This window comes from Callorhinus ursinus, unplaced genomic scaffold, assembly GCF_003265705.2.
Source record: "Callorhinus ursinus isolate GAN/ISIS: 27379988/994484 unplaced genomic scaffold, GSC_fseal_2.0 scaffold4, whole genome shotgun sequence".
NCBI lineage: Eukaryota > Metazoa > Chordata > Mammalia > Carnivora > Otariidae > Callorhinus > Callorhinus ursinus.
In genome coordinates, this window is record NW_027397066.1 from 19352900 (window position 1) to 19368761 (window position 15862).

Consider the following 15862-nt stretch of genomic DNA (forward strand, 5'->3'; position numbering starts at 1 on the left):
AAACTCTGTCTCCTATTGAATTGCATCAGGCATTTGCGTCCATGGGGCACGGCCTCTTTGAAATCTGTCCTCATGCACAACAGAAAGAAGGAGAAGAGGAAGGGGTGGTGGAGTAAAGAAGAAAAGAAGGTAGAGGAAGGACAGGAGACAGGGGGAAGGCGGGGGAGAAACCGAAAACTTCCAAAAGAGCCGAGAGCCCAGCCTGGCCCCACCACAGACCCTCTGGGGCAAGGGGGAGTTTTCCCCTCTCCTCCCCAAAGGAACTGCAGGAAATGGGAATGAACTTGGCAAGCTACACTTCCCCTCCCCTGGCTCCCCACCTGAAGGGAAGCCTACCTGCTTCTTCCCTAGAGCTTGAAGGTTTTCCTGTGTGTTCCATAGCAATGATTGGGAGGCTAGGGTCCCCCGTGGTGGCTCCAATCTCTCCTTGCCCCAGAACTCCCCAGGCCAAAATCACCCGGGGACCACCTACAGGATTGTTATCATATGAGATCCTGCCCCTGCTATTATTCCTTTTATGTGACTCATTTAAAGCAAGGTACTTTTTAAAACTTCTACTATTGTTCTAGGCAATAATATCTGTAAAAGCATGGTTTTTACTGTGTTAGTTGTATTTTCCTAATACACATTAACTAAATAGTTATTATTACAATAGCATAGTGGTTAGAAGTACAGGTGCTGACTGTTTAAGTCCAGGTTCTGCCACTACCAGCTATGTGACCTTGGACAAGTCCATTAACCTCTCTGTGCCTCGGGTTCGTGGTCTGTTAAATAAAAACACCTTCTTCATAGAGTTGCTATAAGGATTAAGTTAGTTAATATTTGTAAAATATGTGTATCATCTAGAACCTTCTACACGAACGACACTTTTGAGAACGCTGAAGGCATGAAAGCGTACACCATCTGTTACCTCAAGGTGGGCTTACACACTTCCTCTTCTTTGGAACGCGCTATTGTTCCCCCTCCTCCCTCCATCCAAAAACCAGAACCAAAACCAATAGATACACACTCTCTCATTCCTGCCCTCTTGAAAGCCGACCTGTCATAAGGTCCATCTTAAATGGCTATAATAGTCATTACAACCACTTATTGAGCATCTATTATTCTGTAGGCCCTGTGCTCAGTACTTTGAGCACAATTGTCTAATTTCATCTTCATTCTTCCTCTATGAGGAAGACCCAGGCTTAAAGAGATGAGGCGATTTTCCTAAGAGCCTACAACCAGTAGGTAGGCAAGTTGGGATTCAAACCCAGGTCCACACTCCTCCCAGCCTACGCATATCCCGCTAAGCCATGAGGCCCCACCCCCAGAGCCCCTCTTCCCGGCCCCATCTCAGCACCCAGCCAGACCTGAGCTTTCTTCCCCCTCCCCTTGTGGGACCTCCCCCACTGGACTTAGGCACCACTTTGTAATGTAATTACTTACCTGTTTGTCTTTCCCCCTCTATTATTCAGGGTAATCTTTTCTGTTTTAAGCACTGGGGAGAAAATCATTCTAAAATGTCCCTAAACTTGAAAAGGGGTTACGTTATCCTGAGCTGAGATTAAGAACATTTTCCCTACAATTCCAGTCATCTTTATCAACACCAAATATTATCATGTTCTTTGATATAAGTGTGACTTTAGGGCAATTTTTCTCTGCACGTTATGGGGTGTCCCTCTCGGGAGCTACTGAATCAGAATCTCACGCTTAAGGACCAGGACTTACTCAAGTTTCAGAATGACTGCCTTAGGCAATGGCTGGGCATTTGACCCTGCTTCAAACTTCTAGACACTGAACTGTGTTTTAGTTCTTGTGTCTGCTTTTCATGGCATTCCTGACCTTTCCCACCCGGCAAGCTGACGGCTATCATTCCTTACTGCCAACCAACAACACTGCATGAATTTCTCCTGTTCTATCTTCTAGCCACCAATGCTGTGGCTTCCAAACTCCTTGTGTTTAGCTCTAGAACACATTCCTGAAAACTGGTTTTTAGGCAGATGCCAATAAAAAGCACACAATCTCAGAGCCATCCCAGCAGAACATGACTGACTGAGGCCCCGTCCCAGATTCCTAGGCTTCGTGGAGAGCATTTTCAAAACCACTGAAATAATGCAACCATCTGGCAGATCTTGCCACAGTTTCAGAGACAGATACCTTACCTTTTATAAACATTCAAGATGATCAGAAAGGGATTTTTTTTTCCCACGAGAATTTGTCAGTATAGTCCAAAGTCAAGTGTATATTCCTTTTTATTTGAGAGGATATCACCAGATTTACAAATAACCTCTATATTATATTTGCAAAGTCACCCCTTACAGTGAATACTCTTAAGGTGGAAAAGGATGGTCTCATTTTATTAGTAATTGGACTACCATCTACTTTTGAAAGGCTCTCAGAAAAATAATGGTCAAGGGAATTTGTCTTTTCAAAAAAAATCTCTCTTCTGTGAAAGAGAATGTCAGAGCATCCAGAAAAACTTCCTAACCATTAAAATTTTAGGTATCTTATATTGGCCATGTTCTAAATATGTTAGTCTATTAATAGCCTAAAAATTAATTTCAAGCACTAGTTTTTAAACTTGAAAAAAGATTAAGCCAAGTGTTCTTGCTGCTCTTTTCGGCTTTTTCTTCCAAAATTTATAATTTTGAGGTGCAGAATTTAGGAAGTAAATCTAACACATGTGCACCGGAGGTGGGAGGGAGGAAGTTGTATGCATTTCTCTGCTAAATTAGGACAAGGTTCCAAGTCATGTCTATGGAGAGAGATAAACAATGTGACTGAATATTGATAATTAATTCATATAAGTACAAAAGTATGCAGAGTGTTCCTTATAGTAACCTTTCAACTCTTTTTGTAGCTCTGAAATTTTTCAAAATAAAATTTGGGGGAAATGTTCAAAAGCATGTACAAATAAAGCACAGTCATACATGTAAGACTAATAGAGTCAACAGGCCTGGACTAGGGTGAAGAAAGTAAGTCATCTGAGGTGCAAAATTTAAGGAAGTACCTGTAGGAACCCTGAGAGTGAGTCCTCCTCAGCACTGGCACAACTCTGACAGCAAGTGCCTCCTTAAGTTTCACACCCTAGGTGTCTTCCTTGTTTTACCTTGTGTTGGCCCTAATATTTTCACCTGCTTTCTCAAACTGACTGTAGCAGTCCTAGGAAGAAAAGCTTCAAGTCAATTTCATCCATGCATTCCTTCACTCCTTTACCCTCCAAACATGTACTGAGTCCCAGCTACGTGCTCCGTGACTACTCAGCTAGGAACCCACTCTGCTAGTGGCACTCAGCCTCACCTTACTCTTCACCCGTTATTACTTAGAAAGATCTAGAGGGCACCAGGGACACTCTCCGCGAAATGAGCCTCAACTCCCACCACCTGGGCAGGCAAGTCAGACTTTGGGGGACTTCCTGTTTAATTTCACCTTGTCTAAATATAACCAACTAAAAATAACCCGAAAGCAAAGTGTCTCAGAACCGCCAGAGAAGCGGCAGAAGGCTGCAGGGGACGTGATGTGAAAGAATGACCTCAGCCTCCCTAAAACGCTGCGATGATTTGCAACATCAGCAAGTTGCATATTGTGATGAGAAAACAAAGTTTCCAACTATTGAAATTCCATAGTGTATTTAATTATGCAATTATCTTATGTATTAACAAGCTCTAGGGCTCAGCAGCAATTGCTGAGATTTTTGCAGTGGGGAAGTACAGAATTTATTCTTTCCCGCAGCTGATGACTTCTCATGAGTCCGTCCATTTTTCTGGGATTTTGGAAATGGTCCTACTTCTGAACGGCTTCATTCCGAAACCCAACGCAAATCAAACCCCACTTTTGCCACTCCAACTTTGAAGCATGACCCCACTACAGACTGAGCATATTTCAAGGGAAAATGTCTGCAAATTCACATCCCTTTTGTTTTCATTAATCACTTTAGGCTCTTTCCTCTTTTGAAATTCAAATAAATATAATGTAAATATAAATAAAAAAGCACTTGTACAAATTACATATTTTCAGTGATGTGAACACAAATACATCCTTGTTCATTTGCTTAATAGGGACTTGTCGCAAAGGATTCATGTATCAGGCTGCAAAAGCCAGAGTATTTCATCAAAACATCTAAAATAGGTATGCTGTGATATTATCATGCACTTCTATTTGCCACAGTTACCCCAGAAAATATGAAACGTAATCATGCAAAATTAAACATTCCATACATTTTCTATTCATCTTCAAACACTCTCCCTCTACTCCAAAATAGGCTATCACACTTCCAAGTTTACAGGGACAAAAAGTGAATCAAATTTCTCATTTCTGAAAGCATTACAGGTAATAAGTCTTTTCACTTAGGGCTTTTCATCCCCGAATCACCAGGCTCTTTACAAATAAAACGTAATTAATCCATACAGTCGGCTACATCCCTACCCATTGGGAATCCTCCTTGCTGATAATCACTCACGGAGAAGCCATACCTGCATTTTCTCAAGCTAAATTTGGTCCAGGCTATGAGGAATGATGTTTCATTTACTGGAGCATGACCAAGAGGCACAGTCATAGGTAGGAAAAGCTATTCTCCCAAATAAGTAAGAGTTAAGAACACAAACTCTCAACCCATCGATTCTAGCCTGGGGTTTGAATCCCAATTTACTACTTTTTAGCTATGAGGTGATGGAGCAAATCCCTTTGTGTGTCAGTTTTCGTAGTGGTAAAATTAGGAGGATAATAGGACCTATCCCATAGGTTTATGGGGGGAATGAAAGGAGTTAATGCATGTAATTCATTAATAGCATTAATTGTTATCATCTTGTCCCACCTGATACCTTTCAAAGCCATTTCACAACAATGACTTCACTGGGGTCTCCATCTTCCTGTGAAGTAATGGAAGCAGATGCTCTTAACCCCCTTCTCTGGGTAAAGGAAGTGAGATTCAGAGAGGGTTACTGGAGGTCAGACTAGAACCCCTGGAGCCCAGTCTAGTATTCTTCTTTGCCTTTATATCCGGAACAAACTATGACCCAGAGGGGTCCCTGCTTATTTTGGGGCGGGGGGATGGGGTCTGATTTCAAACAAGGCCTGGGAAGCATCTTGGTGCCAAGGCTTGTCTTGCGTAGCAAAAAAAGACCCAGATCAGCAGAAGACACATCAACAAGACTGCCTTAATCATGATTTCTGCTAACGACGAAATGTAAGTTAATTTCATGCCTTGTATTCATAGACAAAAAGGTTCAGAGCTGTTTAAATTCTCTTCAGCCCAATGACAGTTAGTAAACAGAAGGCTTCCTGTTCTAATGCTTGAAATCACCCTTTGTATCTCAATATATTATTTATGCACTCAGCTTAAAATAAACAGCAACTCTGAAGTAGGTGCGTGGGCTCATCTAGTACGAACTTTTTTTTTTCACTCTGACAGTTACTTTAAAACATCGGTAAACAACCTTAATTCACTTCTAACGAATTAGTAGGCGACTGCTGTGTCTCCAGGAGGCAAGTAGATTGTATTATTAACCAAAACAACTTTCTCCCTGTCAATCATCTGCACCTCACAGGGGGATGTGGGCTTTGCCGTCTCATTACTCAAACCAAACCATGGGCACACGTGATTCCAGGCAATTTCTTCGAGGTCATTCTCTTCTGTACCTTTGATTAGATCTCTTGACTCTGGGATACAGAATGGGGCCTGGAGAAGGTAGATTCTCAGTACTGCTTATTAAGAAAGATACAGAAAAATGAGAACCTTTCCAGAGGGGTAGAGAGTTGGGAAGTCATGGTATGCGAGGTCCAGTTGTTGAAGGAATGGAAGCTAACAAAGAGGTCAATTTTGGGGGGACCCTGATAGTGCCACCAAATACTTGAAAGGATGTCACTCTGGAGGAGAAAGTCTTATTCCTTGTAGATGCAGATAATAAAATTAGGACCCAAGGGTGGAAGATACATGAGGGTAGTTCTGGGTTCAACTCAAGAAAGAATCCTGTAACTGAAAAGAATTGCCTCTTGAGGTAGTAAATCTGCCCCTAGAGGTTCTGGGGGCACCCATCAGTGGAATCTTTAGAGCTGGCCAAGAAAAGGCACCAGATGAGACGTGTAAGAACCCTTCCAGACATAAGATCCCACAACCCCATGAATCTCAGTAAAACAGGCTTCAGTAAGCAGTCACAACCATTTTTAAACTCTCTATATGAGTATTTAAGGCATGACAGCTATTCTTAAAAACAAACAAACAAACAAACAAACAGAAAAATACCATGGATTAAGCACTGGGCATGTCACTGGCCAGTCTACTCTCACACAACGGCAGGGCATTTGGCTGACTTAGCAAAATAAAAAGATGTACCATTCAGTGGGGAAAATCAGATGAGGCAGTTGCTTTAGTATTGTACCATTTCTGCCTGCCCTTTGGCTTTGTGGCTTGCAAGCCTTGACCATTCCATGGACAGGAGGCCACTCCCAAGTCACCTGGGCTGTCACATGATCCAGAAGAGGTGCTCCACACTTCACTCACCTTGCTAGTTGGCCTCCTTCCTTTATCCCAAGTCTGGAAACACAACACTTCGCAACTTATCTAAGGGATGTCTAACTTAGTTTTATCGTTAACAAAACATTGCTCACCTCAGTGAAACATTCAGTCTCTCCCCGAAACCAATCATTTCTTTGATACACACACTGACTGCTCAAAACACAGAGTTAAATGCAAATAAATAAAAAAAACAGAAAAGAAAGAAAAAGGAGAAGAAAAGGAGAAAGGTGGTGAAAGAGAAATAAAGATACCTTGCGCTCATATCCAGAGTTTATATCAACATGTTTACACAATTTGCAGACATGTATTCTTCCAAACTGTCTGGAAAACATTGCCAAAATATTTTGGGGAAGTGAGTCAGGCTTTTCTACATCCAACATATCAACAAAACATTAGAGACTAGTTCAGAAATATTAAATTCCTCAAAGGAAGTCAGATTATCAATCTTTGGGTGTGAAACTTGGTGTTACTGATTTCCTAATATGGCAAGAGCAGACATCTGGTATTTGCATTTTGGAGTAATAGAACATAACATGACAATAATGTGTTATACTTACAAAGTACCCTTCATCCATGGGGCTCCAATTTTACCAATATTAGTTCACTGATTTTCGCAAAAAACCTGAAAGGCAGAGGGTAAGTTTGTGTTACCCCCACTTTGCAGATGGGGATATTGAAATGTAATAGGCGAATAAATTATTGGTCCATTATAATGAGAGAATTCAGTAATGGAGGACAAGAATTACAATTTTCTCCTTCACCATCCCAATGCAAATTGACCACCCATCTTCCCCTTTGGGGACTGTTTTTTCCCATGTAATTTCCACCATAATCTCAATGTATTAAATACATTTTTGCCCACAAAATACAGTGCTGAATGTAACCCTTGGTCTTATGAGCCCAGACACCAATATTCCTTTGATACCAGAGGAAAGGTTCGAAAAACTTCCCATATCCAGTTTAAAACACGGAAAAAAAAAAAATTAGATTGACAAAATACAACCATCCAACTAAAATTTGGCCTGAAAATAATGTTACTACTGTTCAGTTTGTTACATACTTATGTTCACATGTCAGCATATGGACTTGTCTTTAAAAACGATTCCAAGGAAGTCAGAATGCTTCAGAAGTAATCTCGCCAACAGCATTTTTAGAAGGGTGTATTTTTAACAACCCTTTCTAGGACACCCCATCCTTTCTACCACTCTTTGGCCATTTATTCACGCACTGAACAAATAATCAATATTTAGTGCGTTCTTACCATGTATAAGTTTAGCACTGCATGTGGTTTCTTGGAGGACACAAAAATGTGTATCACACAGGTCCTACCATCAAGAAACTTACAATTTTATGGTGTACTGATTTTAGTACAGTGACAATCACTCTGTTCTAAAACTCTCCAGAAAGATCTGACAGTTTCTGGACACTCTTGGTGAGTCATAGACACCAATTCCAGAAGGAATGGCTCCTTCGGGGAATATTCTCAAAAAAGATGAGTCTGGGTTCTGTTTATGAGCCATACTATTTGGGACTACAGAAATGCTAAAAGATATATCTTCTTCAAATGTCTGACCCAGAATCTTCCCAGAGCCCACGATTTGAGGGTCATGGTGTCTCACGATCTTCACCTCTGCAGCCACACTGACCTCAAATACCCAAACACATTCACACCTCAGGACCTCTGCCCTTGCAATTATTCTCTTTGCCTGGGACAATCTTGCTCCAGACACCTGCATGATCTCTGCCCATATACTGCCTCAATGAGTCTCCCCCAAACACCCATCCAACATAGCTGCAACTCACCCCACTCTGTCCCCTTACCACTTTCTCTCTCTTGATGAGGCTCACCACCACCTAACAGCAAACGGTTCATCTCTTTATTTTTCTGAACATCTCTTTATTTTCCCGCCTCACCCCCCAACCAGGATATACACTCCTTAACAGCAAGGGCTTTTGGGTTCACTACTAAATCCCAGGGTCAAGGCACTCCATAAATACTGGTTGAATGAATGACTCATAAGGCTGAACTGTGTGCTGTGCCCTTCTCTTATATCTTCCTTCACTGGGATACTGAAATAATTATTAATAAATGAATTTCAATACTGAATCATAATAAATTGTTTTCACCCAAAGGGAAAAAAAAAAAACCCACACTTAGTGAAATATTTCTGAAAAATATAATAAACACCAGTTTTTATCATTTTCCCTTCCTTGATTGCTCGAGAGCTGGGCCAAGGGTCAGGTAACCTTATTCTCTGGCCAGTGCGCCTGTGAGCTGCTCCGTGAGCCTGATGTCGTCATCCCCCTGGGCATTTCTTTCTCAGGGGTAAAATAAGGAAGCTTCAGAAGCTCATTTCCAAGGTTCCCTCTGGTTCAGAAACTATGGAGATCAACACGTGGGTGATGGGCCAAATTAGATTCATGTTTTTACATCTTCTGATTTAATAGCACTTTCTACGTGTAAGCTTATCTCAAAGGTAGCACGGTCATTTCATACTAAGTAAGCAGGAATCCCAGAGGGAAGGATTTTATTATCTAACTATATCTACGAGCATGCTGATTTAGGACAAACTCCACAGATATCACTGAAAACCTGTCTCCACCCCCTCCCCCTCACTATCACACCACCAACATACGACAGACATGCAAAGAAAGATGCCACATCAGCTGTTTATGACATCTTGAGTCACAGACACTTCACTGGGGTCTCTAAACAGATTTCTTGTTTACTTGCACATTAATAAAACTCGCACCTTCGCCAGTCAGAATTTTTTTTCCCCCAAGCATCTGAACATCCAAAGAGATTTAGAAGCAATTAACATTCACGAGTAACAGAGCAATCAACATGGGAACTGCTAATGGGACTGGACAGAATCCAAAAGCAGATATTAGGATAATAGTGAGTCCCCGACATAGGTTACGGTGTTAATTCTGGAGGGCAGGCTCATGGTATGTGTTCAGGAGCTTTGAAAACCTGCTGGCACAGTCACATACGCCTCTTCTATATATGGTTCCTAGCACCCTACAACATACTTTTTTTTAACTGATATCGAAAAGAAGGCATTTTTGCATCGCTATAATACAACCCCTAGCATTAATGGTATATATTGAATTCAAGTTTATTTTAAAATTGCCTACCTGACAAAAATATTAAAATGTCATTTTTTTCCCACTCTGGGTCTCTAGACTATCTTCACCTGTTAGCTCTTGTAGCCAGAGGCCACAAAAATAATAGCTATGAATTTCCTCCTTGACGATTCCCCAATAACTTTTGCCACTTCCTTGTGTGCATGTGGGTTCATACAGCCCTTGTACATAGAAAGACATGGATATTCCTTTCCGGGCAAGCTCTATGCTTGCCTCCTTGTCAGTGTCCCTGACCTGTTTTCATAAATATCACGCCAGAAATCAGCATCCTCCCCCTCTTCTCCGCCCGCCCCCCTTCCCCCGCCCTACAAAGTCTCTGCATAATAGAGAATGTTTCTACTGTTCCTCTTGCTGATTTCCATTCTCCTGCCTTCATCTTTGGTCAACTAAATGCATCTAAACTGCAGATGCTAAGCACATCTACCTTTACCTCCCCACGGACCACATTCCTGCATGATGGCCCGGGCTCTCCTTCTCCCTGAAACGCAGATGACTGCCTCGAAGGCAGATGACTCCACCTGCAGAGCCTTGACCTCCCCAGATCCACACATTCCTCTGAATCCCCCCCCCAAGGTCCCCTCCCAGCCCTTCTCCTGGGTCATGTGGTCTCTCTCAGGATGGAGACCTACACGTCTAATCGCAGGGCACCTTCCCTTACATGCAGACACACTGGACCCCACGCGGGCAGAAAACCTGGTGTATTCCCATTTCTTATAACTTAGGATATAATTAATCACAGCCTATTATGATTTGCTTTGTTCTGTGGGGCCTAAGAAAATAAATTTGTTCCAAGGCAAGGCTTTTTTCAAGTACTTTAACATTAGTTACGTGTATTTAATGGGATAACACCATTCATTTTGAGGAAACTATCTTTCTGGCTATTCTATTCTATTCATGCTCTGTTCTGTTCCTTCCTCCTTCTACTTTGCTGCTTTTGGCTATTAAAGGGTCCCTTTTTTCTTAACAATCCAGCTTTTTTTTTTCTTCACCTCCCCACCCTCAACACATACCCATTTGTGCTAAAAGCCTGTTTTGACAAAGATTTTCTACAACAGAATCCAAATTAAAGGGAAGTTATCAACAGACTCATACTTCAGAATCCCTTACTTTATCTCTGTGGCAAGTAGTTTTATATTCCCAGTGCCAGCCCCGAAGTTGGGGGACACGAGCCTCCAAGAGCCTCCACAGCACACACATCTAGCTCTCAGTCATCGCCTCCACCGACCCCGGGCTCCCTCCCCACCCCGAGGGGCAGCGGTGGACATTAAAGTGCTTCTGGCTGTGGTAATCCAGTCAGGGCTGGGCATGCTGCAATCTCTACCCTTTGGGCCACAGGAAAACATTTTGGCAGAATGCCCTTCAGTGGCACTCCGCATTCCTGGAGGATCCTGTGTTCCTGGGTTACCAAAGACATTTGTGCTGTGACAGCGACGGGCTCAGAGTGGCGACTTTTCATACTGTCCCTGTGACTCCATGCCTGCCTGGACGCTAGACTTTGGAGCCCTTTCTGCCTTGGAAACAGCCCTGTGCCCGTTAACCCAGAGGCTTTCAATATTTGCTGAGCTGGAATCGCTAAGAATGCAGACTTCCTTTATTTACAGCCCTAAGTAGATTTTAACTATTCCTGAGAGAGAAGCAGATGAATAAAGAAAGCAATCTGAGGAGCTTGGGGAAAGTAGAAGCAATGGTAAAAACTTGTATTTGACCATTTATTCTTTCACCAAATATTCACTGAGCACCTACTCTAGGTTCACGGTAGTGAATAAATGACCTGAAGAACTCCCCGCCACCCCCCCGGCCCTGCCCTGCCAGGAGTTCACACCCAAAGGTGGGGAGACACCCTGGGAGTAAATAAACAAGTAAATAGAGATGTCCAGGCGTAATAAATGCTATGGAGAAAAATAAAGCACAGGAGGCCAGGGAGTGTAAGGACATGAACCCACACTTCACGTAGTGTTTATTTCCCCATGTCATGTCAATAAACATTTGTCACCAAGCACCTGCTACATTGCAGGCCCTGGGATGGATTCTGGGGAAGCTGGCATATCGATGGAAAGAGAGAGATCGATGTGGACACATATATATACACACCACACACTCGATTTCCAGTTAATTTGCATGTGAAGGGTACACAGTCTTCACCAAAAGGGGTCTGCATGTGATGCCACACTGCCAACAGCAGTTTCTTTTAAAGGGCCCCCAACGAATGCTATTAGTGGCCCCCAAAGTGGGCAGGGTGCAGTGGGGTCCGTGTCTGATTTGCTGAAGGGCATGCATGTTCGAAGCACTGAGAGCCCCAGCATGGGGTGGGCAACCACGGGCCTGGCTCAGCTCCAGCACTCACCTTGCTGAAGGGCTGGAGGCAAGTTGCATCGCCTCTTTACCTCTACAAAATATGGATCACAGGCTGCTGTGGGGTTCAAAGGTGGTAAGGCAAGGGAAGTGCCCAGCACAGTGCCTGGCACTAATCTGACAGCTGAGTAATTGCTTCACTCAGCTCATCCAGAAGGAAAAAGGACACCAGAAACTCAACAGCTCCAAACACTGTGTGCCCAGAGTAAGTATACAATAACTGCTTTTGCTTATCTGTTTTCTCTGGGTTGTTGGGTTTTGCTTTGTTTTGTTTTGTTTTGTTTTGTTTTGTGTGTGTGTGTGGCCAAAGGGTTCTAGGGAATATAAGCAGATATTAATGTTACTTTAAAAAAAAAAAAAAGGCCTCAATCAAATAAGTTTTAGAAACAACAAATAAAATGAACTAACACAGGCCTCTTTACTTCAGACCCTCCTATTCTGTAACGTGCTAATGTGCCTCACTTCTCTCCAAGAAACAGGAACAATGGGAGGAGTGTTTCCCAGCTTATGTGACCATGGAACCCTCTGACATGGAAAATCACATGTGACAGTTGTTCAATGGAACAGACTTTGGGAAATGTGGCTTTGCTATAAGAACAAATGAATCCAAAGATAAAGAATATATACTGTCTTTGGTTTTGATGTGGTCTGATGGCTTTCTTTGAAAAGGCAGACTTTGGCATATTTTCTGCAAACTGAGAAAGTCCGGTAGCAGTGCTTCCTATCCACTGGACCACAGCAACTTCTCCTCTCCTATAAAAGAAGTCATTATTCTAGGGCCACAGTGCATAGGAAGGAAGTGTCGGCAACATCTGAACACTTCTCATTCCCTTGAACAGGCAATTCCCCTATTTTCTGCAAAAAACAGGCTCTTAAAACGAGTTTTGTTAATTATTCTCTTGAAAGCCAAATCCTCTTCTGACTACACTGGGGAAACCTGCTGCTTAAAGTCACCCTGGGTTTTCTATATCATCCAAATGCTTCACAGTGAGCATGCATTACTTTCATAAACAGAAAATCAATGGTGGGGGGAAAAAAGAAAAGAAATTCTATAGGGATGTGTTGATACACCATGATTAGTGCAAAAACTACCTACTTGTACATGTAAGTTTTTACATATGGGGCTTTTCATGAAGATCTTACTTAATATTAGAACCCTAGATAGATCTGAAAGGGGAGCGGTAGACAGAGAGGACAGTAGAGCCGAGATTATTCCTCACAGGCTTAAGATTCAACATCAGAAAGAGAGAATCCATGTGATTCACCCACATCCTCTGAGGCAAAAGAAGAGACAGAGAGAATATTGCAGGGAAGGAAGGAAAGGAGAAGGGGAGAGAGAGAGAAAAAATAAAGAGAAAGAAAGAAAGAAAGAAAAGAAAGAAAGAAAGAAAGAAAGAAAGAAAGAAAGAAAGAAAGAAAGAAAGAAAGAAAGAAAGAAAGAAAGAAAGAAAGAAAGAAAGAAAAAGAAAGAAACAAACAAAGAAACAAAGAAACAAAGAAAGAAAGAAAGAAAAAGAAAGAGAAAGAAAGAAAGAGGGAGGAAGGAAGGAAGAAAGAAAGAGGGAGGGAGGAAGGAAAGAAGGAAGGAAGGAAGGAAAGAAGGAAGGAAGGAAAAGAAAGAAAGAGGGGCACCTGGGCAGCTCAGTCGTTAAGCGTCTGCCTTCGGCTCAGGTCATGGTCCCAGGGTCCTGGGATCGAGCCCCGCATCGGGCTCCCTGCTCGGCGGGAAGCCTGCTTCTCCCTCTCCCACTCCCCCTGCTTGTGTTCCCTCTCTCGCTGTGTTTCTCTCTGTCAAGTAAATAAATAAAATCTTTAAAAAAAAAAAAAGAAAGAAAGAAAGATGGGAGAGGGAGGGAAGGAGAGGAATGGAGGAAAGATAGAAGGAAGGAAAAAGAGAAAGAGAAAGAATTAGAGAGAGAGCGAGAGAAGGCAAGAAAGGGGGTAAGCAAGAGAATTGTTGAGAAGCCTAAGGTGGGGGGAGGGGAACACAAACCCAGAGATTAAGCTGACCCAAGTCAATACAAAAGGCTTTGTGCAAGGGCTCTGGCATTAATGGGATTTGGACTGCTACAGCCCTTCGAACCAAGTACAGAACATAACCATAGATGCCGGAGTTATTTTTTGAAATGGATGCCTTAAGTAATAGGAAGCTTAACTCAAAGGGACACTCGCAGCATTTTCCATGGCTGTTGCCAGCTTGAGACCTGGCTGGGAACAAACCAGAGCTGCCCAATTAGCAGCAGCCTCCCTCCTAGGACAGAACCCACCAGGTGGCTTTCACCTTTGGGTGTGCCACGGAGGAGCTGCTTTGTGGCACGGTCGCAGGGAGAATGAGCTGCGCTGTTGAATCATGTAGTAACGCAAATGATGTAAATGGAGGGGGACCCTCTGAACCAAGGAATCTTGGGGCCTTCATTTAGAGTCAAGCATTCATTCTTTCAGTCAGTCTTTCATCGGTGCCTCCAAAGTGTTTGGAACCGTCTGGGGTCTTGCAGATACTGCGATGAACAATAACCAAGTCCCCGCTCTCCAGGAACTTACATTCTCCAGAAGGAGGGAAAGCCAGCAAGTAAACAAGAATTTCTGTTGGTTAGAAGAGCCGGGAAGAAAAGCAAAAAGGAAAGAGGGAGAGAGGGGGTTTGCGCTGGGAGAAGGGAAAATGTGCTCAGGGAAGGCATCTCTGAAGAAGGAGCATTTAAACAAAGGCTTGAAGAACAAGGAGGACCCCCACCCTACAAGTCTGGGCAAAAACAGTGTAAAAGAAGGGAGCGACTCGTCCTCTGGAGGACGGTGTGGGCCACCATCACTGGGGCCTCACTTCCAACCAACTCAGATTTCAGCCATGCTCAATTCAAAAGCACACAGACGTGTTTAATTTTAAAATCTTGAATTGCATACTACGCCCGCTAGGAAAAATACCTCCGGAAAGTTGGGTATTTTTAGAATGGCCCATTTCAGTTTCCTCAGGGACTTTTCCCTGTTCAACCAGAAGACCCAAAGAGTCCAGGTCCATCAGCCTCCTCTAAATACCTGAAACTGCATTCATCAGCCACGGTTTAAAAATTGGATCTTACTTCAAAGCTGAATGACTTGATTACTCCCATAACAGAATACATTACGCTGATTATGGGATTATTCACATGCCATTTCCAAGAGGTTGGGCAACATTTCTCAACATTGCACCCACCAACAAACAGAGTAGTGAGAGTAGAAAATGTAATGCTAATATTCAAATGCCTTCCTTGTCCTGATACCATGATAAAATTTCTCTGCACTCCTTGTTAACTGATGCCTGAAAAGGAGGGGGTTGATTATTTCGGTACAATACAGCTCAGAGGAAGTGCCAGGAGGGGCCCAAGGATGAGATTGTTTCTGTGATCTGACACATTAGGTACTCAGTAAATATAAGGGCCTTTCCCCATCCCCTCCACTTTGCCTGCCAAAACCCTGAATACTGATTTTTATATCAATAATTTGCCAATAACTTATTCATTGGCTCATTTTTTATAACTTGTCAGTCTAGTGCTGTGTTTTCAGCCCGCTAGCAATTGATTCATAAGAATGGCTTGGGATGAGAAGGGGCGAGGAGGTGAAAGCTTTATAGCCATGATTCACTACTAATCGATGATTACCATTTTATGCTCAAGAAAATCAAATTCATATTATTTTACATTTTAAAAGTTTTTAAAGGAACACTTATTAAAAGCCAAAATGAAAACAGGGCATCACAAGTTCAAATAAACCATAAATTAGACACAGAAGCATAATTCCACTGAACACCATTTTATTAGCTAATCAAAGTGTCATTTTTTTTCTATTGGCATCCACTTACTATCATGTAATTTCCATAAGGGCACCATCTGTATTTAT

At 42.5% G+C, this 15862-nt stretch overlaps 1 protein-coding gene across 3 annotated transcripts in view; it reads right to left on the reverse strand.

Moving 5' to 3' along the window:
- PPARGC1A (PPARG coactivator 1 alpha) overlaps positions 1–15862 on the reverse strand; it is a 634502-nt gene that overhangs the window by 447777 nt on the left and 170863 nt on the right. Inside the window, exon 2 of one of the 3 annotated variants that reach the window (XM_073891488.1) lies at positions 7051–7115. The exons of the other annotated variants lie outside the window; for them this stretch is intronic. Coding sequence (XP_073747589.1) covers positions 7051–7068 — 18 coding nt within the window. The 5' untranslated portion in view covers positions 7069–7115. The remainder of the gene's footprint in view (positions 1–7050; positions 7116–15862) is intronic. 3 annotated transcript variants of the gene reach the window in all.